The sequence below is a fragment of the Solea solea genome, chromosome 18, assembly GCF_958295425.1.
Source record: "Solea solea chromosome 18, fSolSol10.1, whole genome shotgun sequence".
NCBI lineage: Eukaryota > Metazoa > Chordata > Actinopteri > Pleuronectiformes > Soleidae > Solea > Solea solea.
The window spans coordinates 18138763-18160888 of NC_081151.1; the positions used below are offsets into that span (position 1 = coordinate 18138763).

General features: G+C 41.0%; 1 protein-coding gene across 9 annotated transcripts in view; it reads left to right on the forward strand.

Annotated features, from left to right (window-relative positions):
- Positions 1–22126, forward strand: part of dtnbb (dystrobrevin, beta b) — a 37991-nt gene extending 15865 nt beyond the window's left edge. For 3 of the 9 annotated variants that reach the window (XM_058615182.1, XM_058615180.1, XM_058615181.1), the window contains exons 11-21: positions 5907–5981; positions 9440–9530; positions 12129–12217; positions 13554–13667; positions 14992–15088; positions 15363–15383; positions 16693–16852; positions 17029–17118; positions 17329–17382; positions 17716–17739; positions 18230–22126. In XM_058615182.1, coding sequence (XP_058471165.1) covers positions 5907–5981; positions 9440–9530; positions 12129–12217; positions 13554–13667; positions 14992–15088; positions 15363–15383; positions 16693–16852; positions 17029–17118; positions 17329–17382; positions 17716–17729 — 805 coding nt within the window. In that variant the 3' untranslated portion in view covers positions 17730–17739; positions 18230–22126. The remainder of the gene's footprint in view (positions 1–5906; positions 5982–9439; positions 9531–12128; positions 12218–13553; positions 13668–14991; positions 15089–15362; positions 15384–16692; positions 16853–17028; positions 17119–17328; positions 17383–17715; positions 17740–18229) is intronic. The other 6 variants (XM_058615183.1, XM_058615184.1, XM_058615185.1 and 3 more) reach the window with 6 other exon arrangements.

The following is a 22126-nucleotide window of genomic DNA, read 5'->3' on the forward strand; positions in this document are numbered from 1 at the left end:
AATCAATTCCACCACAGAGAGGCTTCTGCAGCACTTCACAATGCTGAGGTCACTTCATATTTTTCTCATCACTGAAACGCAGACACTTTGTGGCCTCCAACAAAGACACGATCTAATGTTTCAGATTCCCAAAAAAAGATTGATGATTCCAGTCGTTTGTGGCATTAATAGGACGAGCGCCGTCTTGCTCTCTCATGATAGCTTTCTCATGATGGCACATTTCACAACAGAGTCCTGTTTCATATTCCAGTCACAGCCATCAATCTGAGCTGTCTGTGTGTATGCGTAGTGCTGCCGGCGAGTGTCAGTGAGTAACTCATAGTGAGCTACACCACGAGGGGAGAAAGTAGCTCAGTAAATGCCGGGAAAAACAGACACGGTGTAAATACGTCATTGTGATTTCCCTGTTTCACTTCTGCGACGTGTACCACCGTCTTAGAGTCAGCGCTCTGCCCGCTGGCGCCTCGCATCCGTGCAACGCCGGGCCCAAAACGATGCCTTTGAGATGAAGTTGAAATGAAGATGAAATTCATCACAGTGTGTGTGGAAAATCAGCTGTTGACCCGACTGCTTCTTCTAGCTCAGAGATGAGCTGATTGGATTAGCCTGTGCGTGGTATAGTCTGTCTACCATGAAATTACATCACACAAGTAGATTAATATTGATTAAAATACAATTTGTGGCTAAAACTGTTTTGGATTATGTCTCTACGGTGCCCTGAGCAAGTGGTAATCTGTGTCATTTTTTGTCCCTTTTTTCCCTCTGTTGATTATTTCAGATGATGGAGGCTCAGAGAATATTGAGTTCTGTCCATTTGAGGCTCTTGGTGTTATTAGATTTTGTGGCACAAAGGTCTTTTATTGTTTTTGTTTTCTCTCTGGGAACTGCAATGTACTGTTTGGGTAAAGTTCCATATAAAAAGATAAAGGTATTGTACATAACCTCAATAGAGAGTAGTTTCAGGACTTTGGTTGAGTATTTTCACTGTTGGCAACTTTATATTTTGCTTTTTCTTCATGTCCGATTTGTTATTTTTCAAATTAAGATTTTACATTAGAAGCTTTACAGTACCATATTGGATTGTAAGAGATTAAACCAGGGGTTTTATAAGCAGTTCTAGACACATTTTTCCTTTAAACTATAATTTTATAAGTTGCCATAATAAATAAAAAGCATTAAAACTGCTATACTTGAGCAAATATCAAAGTAAACTGTACTGTATACCTCTTTTATAACTATACAAAGGGTGTTTTTGAAGAGAAATGACAGGAAATGCTTTATTTCTGTTTTCCTTTTGAAACCCAAATGGACAAAGTGCATTTTCATGTTCTCACAAATGGCATTTCAAGGTTGTGTCACCGATTGTGTTCACTGACTTTTAGGAGAATGGATGTGACTGTTGACCCCTGAGACTCATCTGTCTGTCTGACTCTGTCCTTGTCTGACGCAGGGGTTAAAGTCTCCATCTTTAACGGCGGAAAACAAACGCCAGCTTGTGCCTCCAGGTGCATTTATTTGTGCGTGGTGATGACGTAGCGCTTTTCATAAGCCACTGTATGAATATTCCGTTTTTTTATTCCATATTTAACCCTGTGTGTCTTCAAATTCTAGACCAGATTGAAGTGTCACTGACTTATAAATCATTAGAGTACTCCGTCAACATTGCCTAGCATAACAATTTGAAACAAGGGAAAACTGTTAGCCTAGCTTTGTCAATGTCAACAAAGAAAAGCACCTTCTAAGCTCAACAATTATACACATTGTACAACTACACAACATATTATACACATTTATATCTGCAATATACTGTAGTTCGTTGTTATTATTATTATTGTTATTATTAGAAGCAGTAGTAATAGCTAGGAAAGCTAGGAAACTGGTTTAACATGAACAATGGAAACAGCTAGCAAAAACTGTAAAAAACTAAAGTTAGCACTTATACTGTAGTTTTTATTTGTGTGTGGTGATTAAATAGAACTTCTGATAAACCATGTAGTGACAATAAACATGTTTTTAGCTTTTTAAAATATGTAGTCCATTTCTCATCAGTGACAACTCTGTTCCATATTTAACTTTAAATTGTAGATAGGCATATAATTATGTAGAATAATATAGACACCGGGGAAATTATTTCTTGTAGCCTGGAATATGACTAATAATATGTGAAACTTTAATTTAAATAATGAATTGATAATATGTCAAATGCTTTACTAAGCAGTGTTAGCTTAGTTTAGCATTACGATGAAACAGCAGGAAGTAGCTTTGTCAAACGCAACAACATTTAAAGCACCTTGTAAGCTCAATATTATCCTGTTATACTCATTAAGTAACAAAAATTAGGCGAAAGCCACTAATTAGCATTTTTAGCAATAGTAGTAGTCGTCGCAGTGGTAGTAAACCATCATTTTATCAGGTTATCTTTATGCTTCAAGCATGTTAGCACAAAAAACACCAACCAGCATCACAATAAACATAGATAGGATTTAAAGAGCAATATCAAAGCTAGGAAATTGACTTGGCATAAATAATGAACAAGCAAAAATTGCAAAAACTAAATGTATAACAAACTCATAACATAATCTACACAGTGTTTAAACTTGTATGTTGGTATCGGACAAAGCCGGGTCAACTGATTCCTCCTTTTTCCAGTCTTTACACTTGAGCCATGCTAATTGGCTACTGGCTGTAGCTTCATATTTAATTCATGTATGAGACTGGCATTGATCTTCTGGCATCTAACTTCCCAAAAAAAAAGCTGAACAGTTTCTTTAAACCTTAAACCTTATAGCTCCTGGAGCCTTAAGGTAGAAAAACAAGCGGAGTAATTTCCGTTGTTAAACGGTCGATTTTAAGAGAAATTATGGGTGAATACAGTAATTATCTGCCTGACCATTCCCTTGTTGATTTCCCTGCTGGCTACAGAGATCTTCAAACTGGATCCATCAGATAATTAGTCATGGGAAGACTGCCAAACCACCAGTTTTATTTTAACATTAACTCAATGAATTGCCGGGACATAACAGAGAGAAATGCACCGTCGCTGTTCTTAAAGAATCCCATTTTCGGTGTTATTTCATGTTTCGTTTGTGAGCTGGGTCTCTCAGGTGTGTGTGTGTGCTTGTATTTATATATTTGTGAGGATGTTTTAACCTTGTGGGGACATTAAAAGGCTTTTTTCAGGGTGAAGACCCAGGGTTAGGGTTTGGCACTTAGTTGTGATGGTTAAGGTGAGGTTAAGGGACTAAGGAATGCATGCTGTGTCCTCACTTAGATATAAAAGCAAGTTTGTGTGAGTGGTGATGGCAGAATCAGGGTAGAGTGTCAGGTTTGATCAAAACTCCAAATTGAGTGGACATGAGTTTCCCAGCTGTCGGACCTCTTGCGTCGTCTCCAGACAAAGTGCAGCTACTCCGATACCGCACTTTTCAAATATTAACTGACATCTGAAGGCGAAGACTAACAAGAGAAGTGAAAGCAGCGGATTCCGTCTCTTTCATTTTTTTTTTCCACCCTCTCCACTCAAACTGTCAGCGAGATTCTTTGAGTCTTACTCTCAGACTTCTGCTGCCAAAAACCAAAGAAATTGTTTAAAAATGACTTGGCATCACATTCTCAGTGCCATAGCAACCACTTTTTATATATGTATATATATATATATATATATATATATATATATATATATATATATATATATATATATATATATATATATATAATCCCTGAATATTTTAAACTCCCCTCCTCTGTTTTACGTCTTTTTCTACTCTTGAGGTCAATGCAAATTCCGTCAGGGACATTCAAATTGGGGGAGCGCAGGCGTGTAATTCACTTTTCTGTGAGCGTGATTCATTATTTTGTTGTTTTGGCAAAGGTAACCTGTAGCCTCGCCGGGTAAAGTCAAGCTCTGCTTGCCAGCAGGAGGAGGGGGCCGCTCCATCATGTTTGCATATTTAATTTTAGCCGTCTGAGGGTGACTGGAGACTGCCATGTCATGCGTCCCTCAGACATACGGCGGACGAAGGACCAGATACATTGTCATTCGCCGCACACGGGGGTGTAGAACACGGCTTAGCGCATTGCAGACTCTGATCTCTTACTTCCGAACTGTTTTGTCAGTTCACTCTCATTTGACCTCTGAGCAGCGGCTGACTGTGTGTGTGTGTGTTCTCAGTAACCACATATGGCTGCAGATATATACTGACGTGGACAACTTCAGAGGAAATAATCAAAATATTAGACGGGAATGAAATAGAGCAACTCAAAGGGGTTTAATTTAATTCTCTCTCTTTTTTTTTATTGCACCCTACTGTGCACTCGGCAAGGACTGATGATTATTTATAGAAGGGTAGCTGTGAGGAGCTTTGACTTATGTGAATCATTGAAGGTAAAGTTAAAAATAAAAGACATGGAATGTAAATGTTACAAAAAAGATTTCAATGTATTGCACATGTGCTTTTTTTTTTAGAAGCTGAAAGTGAGGTGTTTTGAGTAAAATGGCATTTCTCTTCATTTATCAGTGTTTGTTCGAGAGAGGTTAAAAGACAGAGAGTCAGAGCAGCGAGCTTCAAAGAGAGAGAGGCAGTGTGTGAGGCAGAGAGAGAGAGATAGAGAGAATCTACGCCATCATAAAGTCACGTGACCGCTGAGTTTCCTTGGAGACAGCAGCAGCAGCGAGAGTGTAGTACACTGAGATGCTCGCCTGCTCAGTTGAGGGCAGGTTAGGCATCTGGCAACAGCAGCCGTTGGATGTATTTTGCCAGTCAGGCAGGTGCTCGCTCTCCTCTCAGAGGTAAGTGCGGCGGCGCCTCGCGTCTCGTCTTCTTCTCGCCTGGAGTTCACCTTTCAGAGTAGAGGAACTATTAACTCCAGTGTGAGATTACCCGCATGGTAGTGGGATTTTAATCCTCTGCTTGTGAAGTTCTCGTTTTGAGTTGTGACAGCTGCTGTTTCTTTGTTATTATCTCAGGATTTTGTTTGTGTAAATTGCCATAGAAACCTGAAACTAGGACTTTTGACCATGTGAGGCTATCCATGTGTTGTTGTCTTTTAAATCTGTGAGGCTAGAGGAAACCAGTAAGTGCAGTATGTCTTTCAAAAAGGACATACCCTCTTTAATGTAGGGAATATGTACTTTAAACACTGCAAAATTACAATTTTAGAAGTAGTCCAAACATTTCTCTTGCTTGATTTTCGTTTGAAGCCAAAAATAATGACCGTGCGGCTCTCAGTTCTTCATGCTGATGAGTGTTTTCCGCACAATGTGGATATAAATAGTTTCTTTGGACAAACAGAACATGATTGAACTCAATTCTGTGTGCCTTTTATGTGATAATGAGAGCGTTGAGCCATTATACTGCGCAGACCGAGGAGCTGCATGCACACAGACGGGTGAAGTGTGAAGCAGACGGGGCACCTGAGATATTTCCGATCCATTAATGAGACTCTGTGGTGCGGGGCTCTCGGACGAGCTCGTCGGGGGCCACCGATCCTGCACCGCCAGATGGCCCCCGTTTGCTTTGTTTACTCTCACAAATTGCCTCCCACAATGTCACCCTTTTTCCCTCGTTTTTCACAGACTTCCACTTTAATTAGATTTCCTGTCTGCTGCTGCTGCTGCTGCCGCTTATGTTAATTTGTTTTAAAGCTAATAGCCTGCAGACGTCTACGCTGCCAGAGCAAAAGTCAATTATTCCAGAACAATCCTGAGTTAACTTGTTGCCTCTCTGGAGTTTGTCATGATTGTCACCTGCCTCCCTCTTTAACCCTCTTTATTACTGTTGGATTAAAGTGAAGCCCTGATTTATGAATAAGAATCCAATGCAAATGTCCTCCCTTCCACTCCCCCGGTGACAAGCACCGCAGGCCTCTACGGCGGAGCATTAAAGACCTCTAATCTTGTCTTTTAGTCAGCCGAAACCGGTGGCCAACAACATGAACGACACAATTCTCATGTCCTCCGGGGCACCTACACCTTCCAAAAGGTAAGCAACCCCCCCCTAGACATTATTCCTGTTAGATTATTCCACAGAACTGGGTTAACATTTGTTATTATTAATAAATTCATTCCAGTGTGTGACGTGTTCGCACCTCGTCAGTGGGAATAAGAACAGATGTCATCTCCTACAGATGTTAGTTGTTCCAGACTTGACTTGACTTGACTCTCACACTTGACACACATTGTTTTTTTGTTTTTTTTGCAGCATTGCCCTTGTGAGTGTATTTTTAGAGGGGAATTTGTTATGCTGTCGTGAAGGGCGTGCGTGCATGCGTGCGCGAGCGCTCCCACATAAAAGGGCTGATGTGACAAATACACGATGATAGAACTGGAGCCCGATCGTGTGAAGTGTTATCAGGTCGACGGCCCCTTGGAAGCAGCCTAATTATTGCCTGATCATTCCAGAGTTCAAAAGGCCACGAGTTCTATTATTATTTACTCAGCGTGTTTGGTAATGAAGGCCACGCACAGGGAGCTGTAACACGTCCGCGCTCCGTCCTGCAAAGTCCGTGCCGGACGTGAAATTCTCTTTTGTGTACAGTGTTATTTCTCACTGTCACATCCTTCCCGGAGACGCGAGTGCTCGGGGACTCTGGACGTCCCACAGCACATTAGAAGGGACAAGACGTCACAGTCCACAGTACAGACTAAGGTGTGACAATTCACCCCGTTTAAGAGGAGCGTTCCGTTGGAAATCCAGAAAAAAAGCCTTTCGTGGAGGATTTACATTCCACATGGTTATCATACAGTACAACTGCAAGGACCCCGGCAGCTGAAGGGCAGCAAGCACACTGCAAAAAATGTCCTAGCAAAAATAGGCCTCAAGATCTGTAGATTGTACCCCTAAAATCTGCCAAAAGCTTCCTTCATTCCCTCACCTTGGGCTAAAAATGGACGTTACAGTTGGAAGAGAAAGTCTTATCATCTATCGCCGCGGGAAGATTTCCTTTCTCGCATTTTCGGAAAGAAATGAGATGCCGCCAATCAATACTAGATTAAGGTTTCTCTTGCGTTTTTGTGCAGTGCAGTCATGTCCTTCTCTCTCTCTGTGGGCCCCCGCGGCATCCAGATTAGAGCAGGTCTGACGGAAGCTGACAAGATAGGGACACCCGAGGCCGGTAAGCGATGCTCTGCATCAGGACCCCCGTGGAGGGCAGGCGGTGGAAGTGGCGTCACGTGTTGCGGCGTGTACAAGTGGAAGTTCGACACTCTCCCGAGCTTTGTTTCACAGTGGCAGTAACGAAGAAGCCGCATAACCTTTGTCTTGACATTTTGCTCTGTGAGTCAGAGCTGCTCTGGGAGGATGCTGTTGCCGTGGAGGGGCATTACGGCTACAGAGGTGGCACGTTTAGGGGCAGAAAGTGTCGCATGAATCCACTGGGATGCTTCCAAAATAGTCTGTGTTGTGCATCGTGTTGAATGGAAGACCACGTTGCTTCCGGGGCTTCGGTTTGGCGTGTAACATATGAACCCACTGTCGCCTGCTTTCACATGGAGAACCCGTGAGTCGGAGATGTCTCTCCTGCATAATGCAAATGCTCTCTGTGCCTCAGTTCAAGAGCTCCCAAAATGAACAGCAACACCAATGTTGCTGCTGCCACTTTTGCTTCGTGGACCTTTTTAAATTCCGCTTTCCAACAAAGACACGGTTGAACGCTCCCCCGTGTGAAAAAATCGCGTGTGTTTCCAGCCTGCACAGTCAACTCTGTGATACTGTCTGCTCTGCTGACATGGCATCTGTTCCCTCCTACCTCTCTCTTCCCTACAGACAATAATACTCACGATGAGCCGGTTTCCTCCGAGGGTGAACCGACACCGCGGTATTTATTACCTGTCAGTCACGCGGAGCCGTGGCAGCAGAAGATAAAATGTATTTTAAAAAAAGGGATCTCGAGGAGATGGAGGACTGATTCAGCAGTTCACCTCGACTGCAACCAGTAAAACATAGAATTTAATAACAACAATCTTTACTAATTTACATTTCATTAATATTCCTAACATCAACACGGCTTACTCTTTAAGGGTCAAGAGGTAAAGCTGGAGTCGGTCCCAGGAGACGTTACAAGTGGCAGACAAGTTGTGAACCTGCACTCTTTTATATTCATATAAAATATTGATCTTAATTACACTCGAAGGTCCAGTGTGAAATGGCGAGACTGCCAATTACAACAAATTCTCGCCCTCTTCTCGTCAAATTATACGCTCATCCAAACATACTTACCGTATTAGTAGTGTACTCCGTTTCTATGTCACACACTGGACCTTTAGTAGTACAAAATTCACCATTAATGGTGCAATTACATTTAAATACAAGTGAAAATGTGTGGCTGAAGTAAAAAGTACCTAGATGTTTAGTCCAGAGGGCTTCTGGACTCACAGCCTGAAGATACAGACACACAGTCTGACTCCACAAGACCGTGCCGGGTCACATCCTCCCCTGAGCCGAACCCCGAGCAGCTCCACAGTGTCGGGTAATGTTTTTTAATTCTGTAGGAAACCTCGGGCCGTGTGTGTCTGCTGTAAGCCTCGGGGCGAGGCCGTAAATTATTTAGAAAGTGTTCCATTTTTGACATCACTCCGCAGAGTGATTTCACTTGTCCCCCCCGCTGCAGAGTTTTCCTGAGGCAGGTGACATTATCTTGTAACGGGTTGATTGATCTGCTGAGTATTTTTAGATATCTTCAGTGGGGGAAAAAAAGAAAACAAAAAAAAAGTGAGATAGGCGCTGGGGTAGTTAAAATGATCTCATTACACTGGTAGCTCTTTTTTTAATCTTGCTTTGCCAGAGATAAGATTTGACTACAAATGTTGTTTAAAGGGCTGTTTTGCAGTTGCAGGTTGATTTTTTATTTTTTTTCTGGCTAGTGAACCGTGCAGTGACTGTGGCGGGGTTGTTGATGCAGCGGCGCGCTCGAGGCCAGATTGCATTTAATGATCTTAATCATCGCTCGCTCTCCAGCCGGAGTTAGGTGGCGCCTCGGCAACATTTCAAGCTCTCCATCACTCCTCATTTCAGCCCTCGAAAAAAAAGAAAAGAAAAAAGGCAGCATATGTTCTGTCATTTGCCACGCCATATGCCACGCCCGCCATCATTTAAAAGTCTCATGCCGTATTTGACATTTCCAATCAGTAATGAAATGGCCAGCTTGGGTACTGGCACGAGCACAAATGCATTTGGCATGCTGCGCTCCCTCATATCCATCCCAGTTCGTTGTAACGACCAATTATCTCAGACTGTCTGTCAACACTGGAGTCAAAGCCAAGAGTCGCATATTAAGGTCACCTCTATTATAAAGTTTCCTTTGTCATATTTCTTCTTTTTACATGACATGCACTGAATTTCCCCTCCTACTTACAAAAGAGCTTTTGTCGTCGACAGAGTCAGTGTTGTTGTGTGTATATACTGTATGTGTGACATGTCTCTCTGTCTTTGACTTTGGGCAGTGTCTTGGAGAGTCCCAGTCGGCTAGATGAAGAGCACCGCCTCATCGCTCGCTACGCTGCGCGCCTGGCAGCCGAGGCGGGCAACTCCACAGTGAGTGTCTCGTCGAATGCCCCTGGGTGGGATTCAGTCAACCTGCATTTCAGGTTTAACGCCCCATGACATATCATTGTTATGCACTATACCCCGTGGCCAGAGAAGACAAGTGGTGACCCCGCTGGTGAAAAGCGTAGCATGCAGTCATACATAATATGCAGAGGTGGAAGTACTGGTCTAAAAATGTACTCAGGTTAAAGTAAAGAAGTAGCTTGTTTAAAATGTTGGGGTTCTTTCTTGTGTCATGCAAAAAGGGGACACAAATCTCACATGAATGGTTTTAAATTAAAGGCAAACCTTTACAAATTAAAGTGCTGACAAAATAAAACATGGAAACACATAATGTATCAGTCAAAATGGGTCAAAGGTCACATATGCTTCAACTTTTTCGCTCACTCAGGGAACTTAATTAACGCTAATTCACCTGTCCTTATCATTCACCTGTCCTCATCATTCACCTGTCCTTATCATTCACCTGTCCTCATCGTTCACCTGTACTTATCATTCAACTGTCCTCATCATTCACTTGTCCATATTATTCACTTGTCATCATTATTCACCTGTCCTCATCATTCACTTGTCCTCATTATTCACTTGTCATCATTATTCACCTGTCCTCATTATTCACTTGTCCTCATTATTCACTTGTCCTCATTGTTCACCTGTCTTCATCATTCACCTGTCCTCATTATTCACCTGTCCTCATCGTTCAACTGTCCTCATTATTCACTTGTCCTCATTGTTTACCTGTCCTCATCATTCACCTGTCCTCATTGTTCACCTGTCCTCATCATTCACCTGTCCTCATTATTCACCTGTCCTCATCGATCAACTGTCCTCATCATTCACCTCTCCTCATTATTCACTTGTCCTCATCATTCACCTGTCCTCATCCTTTACCTGTCCTCATTATTCACCTGTCCACATCGTTCAGCTGTCCTCATCGTTCACCTGACCTCATCGTTCACCTGTCTTAAGTAAAAGTAAAATTACACAAAAAAACACTTAATTACAGCACCTCGAGTAAATGTAATTCATAGCTTTCCACCTCTGATAATATGGAATAGTGGAGGACGAAGCATCTGATTTCCCAGCAGATTGATCGTTTTTCTTCAAACATTATAAAATAGGAAACAAATGTTATCTACTTTAGGGTCACAATTGTTTTTATACATATTTTTATCCTGATTGGTCGACAGTCAACATAAGAACACAGGAATTTAACATTTAGGAAAACATATTTTTCCAGTAATTAAATATACTACCCATGAGTATGTTTGTACAGGTGTATAATTGCTTTAAAATATCTGTTTGGTATGCATAACCTGATTTAATGAAGGCAGCCATCTTGTGCCGCCATGTTTCTACAGCAGCCCAAACTGATGTGCATTTTTCGAAATTTCATTAGTATTAGTGTTCATTTAGTTTTGACTACTTGTTTTTTTTTAAATTAGTTAGTTTAATTTGTTTTTAGAGCAGGTTTGCTCGTTTTTGTATTGTTTTTATTTTTTGTAAATGCTTAGTTTTAGTGTTGCATAAAGATCATAATAAGTATTGTGTCATAAAAACGAAGCAAAAATGTATTTAGGACAGATATAGCAGTCTACAAGAAATTAGCCTGAAGTGCAAAATGTGCATAATACAGTTGTGTCAAGTAAAAATCAAATAGCCAACTGACTAAAGACACACATGAACATAACATAAATAATAATATTAATCCTCATGAGACATATCTACAACAACATAACAAATGTTATGTTTTAACTTGCCTATTATTTCCCACCTTGTGATCAAAAACAAACTGATAACACTTTATAATGAATGAAAATACAACCTTTTTGCCGGCAGAGAAGAAATAAATACACTTCATATGAACCCTAAAGGATTACTGTATGTATGAAATCCATTTACAAACGACGAAAACTAAGCACATTTTCCCTACAATTTTAGTTTGTTTAGTTTCAGTTAGTTATCGGTTCGTCAAAAATAAAATTGTAGTTTTTCAGTTAACAAAAATGTTTTTTTTTATTTTAGTTTTTGTTATATTTCGTTCACTATAATAACCTTGTGTTGGCAGTAGCGCTGTCTCCATGCATCTCTGCTACGCCGCCAAGAGAAAGAACCCATTCATGATGCATGCATTGATTTCCTGTGAATTCCCCGAGCGTAAGAAATCAGAATCCAGTGTGCGAGTGGAGAAATGTCCAGTAAAAGCTTCTATATAGGGAGGTAATAACTGAATAGTAACACAGTGAGTGGTTTTTTTTGCTAGACAGAAAAAAAACAACCTACCACAGATGAGATCAGAAATAGAACAGGGTTTGGTTTCACAAAAAAAAAAAAAAAGTAATCTAAGGCAGAAAGTGTGACTTTGGGTTTCGGGTTTAATTAGATTTCCACGTCGCTGTATGAAGAAGGATAAAGGTGACCTAAAATGGCTCCCTGTTGCATGCAGGAGCATAATCAGTCTCCAGCCGAGCGTCATTGCCGCTCGCTGTGGTCAGAAATTAGCTGCTGGTGTTTGACTTTTGTCCCCACACACACACACACACTGTGGTTAATGGCGTTCTGTGATCTTCCCCCCCCCACCCCCAGCAACAGTGTCCTCCGACAGACCTGAGCTTCAACTTTGATGCCAACAAGCAGCAGAGGCAGCTGATCGCAGAACTAGAGAACAAAAACAGGTAGGGTTCCAAATGTATTCACCGGAAACAGATGTTAATTGTGTGTTGATTGGTTGACATACAGTAGGTGCAATGGAATACATTTACCTACTGTATGTACTGCAATATTGGAGCTTTTGTCCATCACATAGATCAGGGTTCTCAAAATCCAATGACCTAGTCTGGCCAGTAGGGGGCCAGACTAGAAAAATAAAAGTGTCTGTGTCGATATGCAACGATGTATAGCTCACAATAACAATGTGTTTATGAGGCAAATTACTCCATTATAACGTATATTATGCGGGTTTTTGACCTTTTGACCTAGCTCGATGATTGTTGATGAGCGTTAATACAAATGAACTATTAGTTGATTTTGAATTACAACTGCAACAAACGATCATTTTCATAATCGATTAATCTGTCGACTGTTTTCTCGATTAATCGTTTGGTCCTTAAAATATCAGAAAACCCTAAAAAAAAATGTTGATCGGTGTTCGTCAAACCTGGAAATGATGACGTTCTCAAATGTCTTGTTTTGTCCAAGACGGAAATACTCACTTTTAAGAAGCTTAAACGATCGAAAATCTTGTTTTAATCATGAAAAAAGCTTCAAACCGATGAATCGATTATCAAAATAGTTCTCGTTTAATTAAGTAATCGATTAATGATCGATTCATCGAGACGTTTTAGCAGTCCCTAGGTCACCTTTTTGCTTTTTTTTTTGTAATATATGCAGGACTTTCATTGATTTATTTATTTATTTTACATGAATGTAGCGCTACATAAGCTCACTGAAAGAATCTCTGTACTAAGTTCAAGGGTTTATTGGCAGAAATTGAATAAGTGTGTTTGTATAAGTGTATAAATGCTTTAAAATAACAATAGTTATTGTTAATAGTCTCAGCACATTCAAATCAGGCCTGAAAAACATTATTGTTTACTGAAGCTTTCTCTTAAATTCCCAAATAATCATCTTAGTGCATCTCAAAGGCAAGAATGGATTGATTACTTTTATTGGCAAATCGCGCTTTCATCTCCTATCATTTGAATCAGAGGTGGAAAGTAATGAATTACATTTACTCGCTCGTTTTTGGTGTACTTTGTAATTTTACCTTTACTTAAGTATGTTTTTTCTGGAAGTACAGCACTTTGCTTTAAATCCCATCCGTTACTGAGTAAAGCAATGTTAAAATAAAATAAAATAAAATAAAATATGAAAATACATTTTTTTTTAACAAATTCATCCTGTGGGCCGGATTGGACCCCGTGGCGGGCCGGTTCTGGCCCCCGGGCCGTATGTTTGACACCCCTGCCTTAACATCTTATTATAATAATTATTATCATTGTTATTTCCCAGAGAGATCCTCCAGGAGATCCAGAGGCTGCGTTTGGAGCATGAACAAGCCTCTCAGCCCACACCTGAGAAAGCCCAGCAGAACCCCACGCTCCTGACTGAACTGCGGCTCCTCAGGTATCATGGACACGGCGACACCTCTGACCGCGAAAGGGAGACGCTATGCTGTATATAATGAAAACAAGGCAGTAAAAACCACTGCAGGGCTGCTGTATTTAAGAAGCTGAGCTCATTCTTCAAGCTCAAATAATGTCTTCCTTATTCCGGAGGGTGATTTTTTTTTAAATTTTAATTTGCAGCAGGGACATTTATCATGCCGGCAGGACGCTGACAACCGTGGGTTTAGTTCTTGGAAGAGACCCACCCTGTGAGGACGTGTTACAGCTTCCTTTGCCCCTTGAATGACTCCCTATTTGTACGGCCTGCCATAAATAATGAATTTTGGGTGCGGGTAGGTTCAACTGTTGTGACATATCTAATCATTTAAATATTAATTACAGGGCCAACCTTAAATACAGCAACTAATTATAGATGAGAGCATTCAATTATATGTAATATAACCTTAAACAAGGACTCTTGCCTTTGCAGCAAGGGCATTTCTGCATGGAGTTTGCATGTTCTAATTCAAATGAAGTCCAAATAAATGCATTATCCCTCACTTAATTCACGCATACACTCACTGGCCACTTTATTAGGTATACAGTACTCCTATAATAAAGTAGTCGTTTTTTTTAAGACCATCCTTGTCCATGTTTCATTCAACGTCACTTAAATTCTATCCATTCTAATGCTCAGACCAGCAGGTTTGTGGTTGGTTAGATATTTGCGTTAACAGGCAGTTGAACAGGTGTACCTAATAAAGTGGCTGGCGAGCGTCTACGTAGACCTACTCAGCGTGAGGATGTTCACGGTCCACAGATGTTTCTGAAAGTTCCCCGATTGGGACGACTTAAAGCCATAAAGATGACTGGCTGCTTTTTCTTTGAGGTCTTTACACTGTGTGAACACCAGAGGGTGATAATACGCCGGAGCAGTCACTATAAAGAGACAGAGTCTTAGACCACAACTGAGCTGAAATCACAGGGAAATGACGAGTACTACCGTGGATATCAGACTCTGATCAAGCAGGTAACAAAAATCTAGTATCTTATCTTTCTGTAGATGATGAGGATGATTATTTAAATACTGCACCCTGAGGCAAAGAAAGTCCTTTTTTAGCCAAAACGATATAAAGTCAGCGTCTCCAAACTTTTCCCATAAAAGCAACAGATTCACCACCAAAAAAAAAAAAAAGACCAGACAAATTTCCTCCCACGATCACAAACCAGACTGGTGTCACCCCGGGCGACATGACAGCACCTGCTTCATGCTTTATGACTGTCATATCCATGTTCCTTTATTTTTCTTTAATGCGTCGCCGATCTCTCTCCGTCTGCTGCAGACACAGGAAGGACGAGCTGGAGCGGCGCATGTCGGCCCTGCAGGAGAGCAGACGGGAGCTGATGGTGCAGCTGGAGGGCCTGATGAGGCTGCTGAAGGTAAGACAATCGCCCAATTCCACCAGGTTTATTCTCCACGAGTGGGATTCTTTAGCACTTCGCAGGTTTTTGCCAAAGCTATTAAACACGTGTTTCTTTTTGTAATCTTGGTGGCATGTTTGATGAAAGATCAAAACTGAGACTCGTAAGTTATGTTAATGTGCCATATGGTGCATGCAGAAGTCATTTCTTTCGCCGTTCACTGCGTTAACTCTGCTGCTCTCACTCTTCTTGCTCTCTCTTTTTCTCTCTGCTTACCTTTGCTGGCTGATAGGATGAGGAGCAGAAGCAGGCTGTAAGTTGCCCTTAATTCAGTTTGCCACGGTCAATACCTGGCGCGAGTCGCGGCACTTAGTTTAATGCCTCGGTACGCCTGCCTTCAGCAGATGCGATTGAAGGGAGTCGTAGCTCTCAACATGGATGTCAGGGCACATGATAGGATTGCTCTATCTAATCGGGTCCCACTGACTTGTTTTACGAGGACAAAGTTCACAGCCACCAAACTTTAGTCTTTAAAGCCAGGTCTCGGCAAAACCAGTTGAGAGAACTGTGTTTTTCCTCAACCTGGATGTCAGGTCCTCCTGCTCCTTTCATCGGCGCTAACAACCTCCCTTCTAATGTGACTGCAGTCTGGCAGGCCATCTGCCGCCTGGCTCCGAGCCATCGACCCGGGCCTGCACTAGTCCCAGAGTCACACAGTCATCGTTTCTCTGTGAGGTATAGCTCCCAACTCAAGTTCAGGCCCCACACATGCTTCTCGTTACCCTCTGGACGCAGTAAAGGTGCGCTGTAGAGATGCAGATTTTAGCCAGCCAGGATGGGATTACTAGGAGATTTTCTTGCTTCTAATATATACCACTGTTTTGTTTGTTTTCCCCCTCAAGGATTAAAATCTTTTGGTCACATCTGTGCCTGTGTTTTTTTTTTTTTTTTTTTAATAAAGTCACCGTTAAAATCAAAAAGGTCATCTCTTCTTAAAGCCGAAATCTGCGGCTGTGACACAGCGCTCTGCGCCGAAACGCAGCTGTTCCAGAATCAGCTTTGTTCGATGAAGAGATAATAGGATCTTAGCTTTCCTTTCCTTTTCTTTTCTTTCCTTTCCTTGTCCTTTCTTTTCTTTTCTGTAACTGTTTTCAGACATGCGCTGGCGTCCGGACATTATCCTGGAATTGTCTGGAGGGGTTGTTCTGTATGTGAGAACGTTCGCAAACATTGCGTCGGACATTTTCCAGAACTTTTCCCCGCGACGTTCCTGCTCGAGTTGCCAGAAAATGTCAGAGTGGGACCATCTGTGAATTGCAGCGGGACAATCTCACGGTGCACGAGCTGGCTGAATTTTCTGTGAATGTTTCTTTCTGTTTGTGGAAAAAAAAAACACCAGAAAATCACCTGCTGTGCTCTTCATACTCCAATTTTGTGGACATTATATCCGAGTTCATGTCTGAAAACGGCTTGTACAAATCTGTAAATTGTTGTACTTCATGTACTACGCTGAACTTGATTCCCTTCTAAATGTCAAGAGATCCAGTAAATGTCGCACGATTCGCTGATGATACTGCGACTATAACTGCAGATTTCTCTTCTTTTCACTTTTTATCTTGCAGTCCCAGTCCGGAGGCTCCCCTCATTCTTCCCCCAGTCACGGTGCCGGCTGCTCCATGCCCATGCCCATACGCTCCACATCGGCTGGATCAACCCCAACCCACACGCCACAGGACTGCCTGGCTGGAGTGGGAGGCGACGTGCTGGAGGCCTTTGCTCAGGGTGAGTCCAAACTAACACCTGAGACAAAGAGCATTCATTACAGACTCATGTATCACATCCTGAGTGAATATTGAAGCCATGGGGAGACAAGTAAAAACAATTGTCAGTACTTTCATACACTCCAAAGATATAACCCACACATGTTTCAACCCTGATTTTTAAATCTCTGTCTCTAGGTGTACCTAGAAATCTTCGGAACGATTTATTAGTTGCTGCTGATTCAATCACAAACACCATGTCTTCGCTGGTGAAAGAGCTCCACTCAGGTCAGTCCATAACGCGCGTTTTTTTTTTTTTACGAGATACGCCTGCTCTGCCATCTGGCTTGTATTCTCCCTCATGTTTCCTGGGTTTTGACTCTTTATTAAAGAATTTATCGGCCTCTCAATTGTTATCGCTCGCACATCTGCGTGTCTGGACGGACTCCTCACATCACGGCAACTGAAGCCTGTGGTGGTTTTTTTTTGCTTTTATAGTAGATGACGGGGGAGACGAGGAGGAGACCAACATGAGGAACGGTGGGGACAGAGGTGAGCACGCACATGCCAATGCAGTCAAATGTGACTTTTTCATACATATATGTATATATACATATATGTATATATGTATGTATACATATATATATACATATATGTATATGTATATATGTATGTATACATATATGTATATGTATATATATATATACATATATATGTATATATGTATGTATACATATATACATATATGTATATGTATATATATATATATATATATAATATATAATGAAGCCACACAAAAACAGAATGTAGTAGTATTTGTGTCCATCCATAGGATTATACCCAAAAGTATGCATATAAACATGCATCTCCTTTCTTTTTTTTCAGCTGAAGCAGACTGAAGAACAAAAAGTAGGCACTATAATGAATTCAATTTGTACTACAACATTGTGTGGTGACGATGATGAGATAATTGGTATTAATTATTATGAGTCAAGAGGATCATTAACTCGTGACCTTCAGATAATGTGATAAAATGATTGCAACTCTGGCCGTTTTTTTTTTTTTACTTTATAGGAACAAGTTGCTTGATGTTAATTGATTCGCAACACACAGAGAAATAGTAGCTACAGTTGATATTGACTGCATTGTTTTGTTGTTTCTAAAGATTAGCATGGCATTTTAGCAGCCAGTAATATACTGATGTAGCGCTTTTTTTCAATTTTTATTTTTATAATGTGCTGCTGCTGCAAACGCCTGCATTTAAAAGTAGCAAGGGACGAACTGTGGCACACTTCCTGCTTGTTTTATGCATATTTATATGTCTTAAAAGCAATTCATCCAGACTGCACGGGTCTGCCAGCGATACTGAATCTGTTCCTCTCTGTGTGTGAATACGCAGGCACAGTAAGAGTATAGAAGCACTGAGGGAAAGAGAACACCACCCCATCTTGTAAGGACATACAGTCATCGAATCTGAAGAATCAGTAACAACAACAACAACAACAACAACAACCCTGGCATTAGCACGTAGAGTAATGCATGCTGTAATCTAACAGGATTTCACTATGTGAAAAAAAAGAAAAAAGTTTCTAATTAGCGAGTATGTGTGTTGTCCTGTTAACAAAAAAAAAAAAGAAACCTGCTGTAATTACCCAACGATTTCCCTCATGACTGCTAAAGAATGGCTCGCTGTGTTTTCCTCCCTCAGGAGGTCATTCTGTATATAAAATACTGTAAACACATGACCTTGGGAAGACCCTGACAACGGAGGTTACCTTCTTTTCATATGTTCCCCGTCATCGCTCCAGTGCTAATATATTTTTTTTTTTTCATAATTATTCTTATTATTTTTGCATGAAGTTGCACTAATGTCTGGATTTTCGGTACTGTACCGCGCTATACGCCAGCTCTTTGTGGGTTATATGATGACAGCTGTCATGTCAGACGTGTCCTGCCTTCAGGATTCACGCTGAGTGTGTTTACTGCACGTCCACGTTCTCAGGACACGCCGTTAGGAATGAGACCAGTGCAATTCTCCTGTATCCAGCTGCAGCCAGGACACAGTTTAAGCTTAACTTAAGCCTGGGAACATGAGAAAACAGATAACTTGGCTCCATCATAGTGTAATAAAGGGACTCTCTAGAGTCTCACGCTCACTGTTCACAGGCAATCAGCAAAAAACGATCCAAAAAAGAAATGGTTTGATTCATAATCCCTGAAACCCTTGACTCGCAGATCACTTGTTTCCCCCAACGTTCCTTTTTAAAGGGACCATGAACAACATAAAATCTACTTTAGCATTTTTATGTCACCTTGTGCTCTGGCAAAACGAAATCAGATTCTTAGCTTAACACAAACACAATCGACCAAGGAAAGCAGCTAGCTAAATGCTGTCTAAAGGCAATAAAATCTCATCTACCAGCACAAGTAACAGCTAACTAATAATTAGCATGCTGTACAAGTGTAAAAACAACACGTTGTTGAATGTGCTGAACTATTCCTCGGCAAACCACAACGTGTGTTTTCTACACTTCATTTTTATAAACAAATAAAAACAAAACATGCTATAGCTAGCCCCTGGTTTCAGTATTTATGCTAAGCTAACTGGATACAGGCTATTTCCGCCCAAATGTTGAACCAGTATTTCAAATTTGGTGACACCTAATGGAGAGACTGCAGTGGAACGGTTCGGTCCAGTATGTATTTTTTTTTGTGTTTCCATTAAGAATAGTGTGAATTTCTCTGTGAGATGAATAAAGTATCTATCTATCTATCTAGTACCAAAATAACCGGTCTAAAGCTCAAAAACGTAACTCCCTTGCGACCGGTTGTTTGCGTAGCTCACGCGGTGACACAGAATGGTGTAAAAATTGCCTAAAGCACATATTTTAAGGCTACGGAAACCAAATTCTTTTTTATTTTAAAGCATTTCTATACATATACTCTTATGGGTAATTTATTCAATTTTGCCCAATAAACCCTAATGACCTTTTAAAAGCCAGAACACCAAGATATACAGCAGAGGACTCAAACTCAGCCTAGTTTGGAAAAAAACAATATTTATTTATAGTTTCAAATAACTCACAAAAACAACTCATTATAACTTGATATTAAGTGGGTTTGAGACCTCAGATAGACAAGTAATATTAGGATTCCATTCTCAGACGTTTGCAGTATGTTGTGGATAAGAAGCTGACCTCCCTCTCTGACCTCGGCCAGTAAAACGCAAGAGCTGGTTTGCAGAATTTTTACGTGCACGTAAACACACTCACTGAATCACACACTGTTCTGCTGCTGCTACGCTCTCCGCGAGCCTCCCTTTGCAAATAACAGGGCACAGTAATGAGCCGAGGCTCATTGTTTCCTCCCAATGAAAAACCTAAGCGAATCACCTGAAGGGCATTGTAACACTCAGCGCAGCATGGCGCCCTCCTTTTCCAGAATACACGGACTAGCTGGTATAGCCTCAGTATTTATTTGTTCGGAAGCACCTCAGGATGTTTAGTAGTGACGACGTAGGCTCCGAGTTTTAGTTTTGTGCTCCCAGAATGGACACTTAATAGAGTATGCGAGGGTGTGCGGTAGTCGTAAGAGAGTAGGAAACGCTTCGATAGCTTTACTTAGTCGAAATGTTACGCGCAATGACGGCAGGCGCTCAGGGAACGCAGAGCTTCTCTGTAGCTGGAATGTGGCGTAATAATAACGATGGAAATGTCAATGATGATTTAAAATGAAGGGTTTCATTCTGAAATGTCACAACGTTTTGTCCTAAAGTTGAACATCGATTTCTCCCTCATTTTGGAATGAAACTCTTCGCTATTTTAAATGAAAACGTGGAGTAGAGGAAGTGGATTAGGAGAAGTGCTGCAGTATGTGGTGAAAGCATGTTATCGGGTAGAGTTTGTCTCTGTGAGTGAATTAGTGTCTTTCATACGGAAAAAAGCAAAGTGTTCCGTCTGCTCCAGATGAGGTTTAATTTGAGCCGGACAGAGATCAGGTTTATGTAACTGTCACGTTTTGGTTTTTTTTGTCTTCCGGTTTTAATGTCCTTTGTCCCTCAGTGTCGGCATACGACTCGAATTCAAGACGAGCTGCAGCAGCGCGTCTGGTTTTTGATGAGATAAATGTGTGGCGGCAGTTTTTCGGAAATGTGACTGACCTAAAAGTACAGGAAGCGGGAAGGTTTTGTTTGTTTTTGTTTAAAATTTTGTACAGTAAGCTTCGGTATAAGGTTCCACCAACCTGTAACACTGTGTCAAGAAAAACAAACATTGTCATTTTAAATGTGGTATTTTTCATTGGCTCCCCTTTTCTTCTCTCTGTGTGTCATCTTTATTATTGTTCTTCTCCTGGTTTTGCAAGTATTAGTGGAGTATATTCGTTGTAATGAGTTTCATGTGCGCGCTCGCATCGCCGCCCGGTTTTCAATCCATGCGAAAAAGCAAAGTGTAGGAACTGAAATGCCATCGAATTCAAATCAGAAAGCTCCTTTTATTCCGCTTACAAAAGATCGAGAAATGATTCAAATGCAGAGGTTAAAAAAAAAGAATTCAACTCACTGTCTTCCCCTTCCCTGCGGTCACACATCTGAATGCATAACTAAGCTCCTTTTTTTGTTGTCGTTCTTTCAGTTTGTGCCTGTAGCTGTTCTGTAAAGTGCTGTAAAAAAAAAAGCAAATAAGATGATCAATTAGCCTTTATGTCGGCGTTTTAGTCTGTGACTATAGAGGTTTTTATTTCATTTATTTATTTATTAATGTGTTCCGTGGGGAAAAAAAAAAAATATTGCTCAGCCTTTACATTTGTGCCAAACTGTTTGCGGACATCGTGTGTCACACACATCCCAGGTATATAACGACGTAATATATCTGCATCGGTATGTTGTTGTTGCTCAGTCGTTGAACGTTCACATTTAACGGTGTCCGTTTAATAATCAATACAGATAGAAGAGACATTCCAGATCTACTGATAGACAGTCGCTGGTGTCATTTTAACCAGTGCAGAGGCAATACCGTTCACCCTGTGTGACCAAACCAGGGGTAAAACACAGTTACACACACACACACTGAGCCTTTTATTGTTTGCAAAAAGACAACAACAACAACAACAACAACAGCAGCGCTCCCCCCGATGTTATTTATCTATGTCTGTGTTCTGTATGGTTCTGCTTCTGGTACTCATTTGTTTCTCATGTTGAGTTTACAACACATAGTTTTATGTCACGAAGCCACTGTCTTTTGTAAATAAATCAAATGTGAGATATATTAAAAACAAAAGATTTAAAATATGTCTCTGA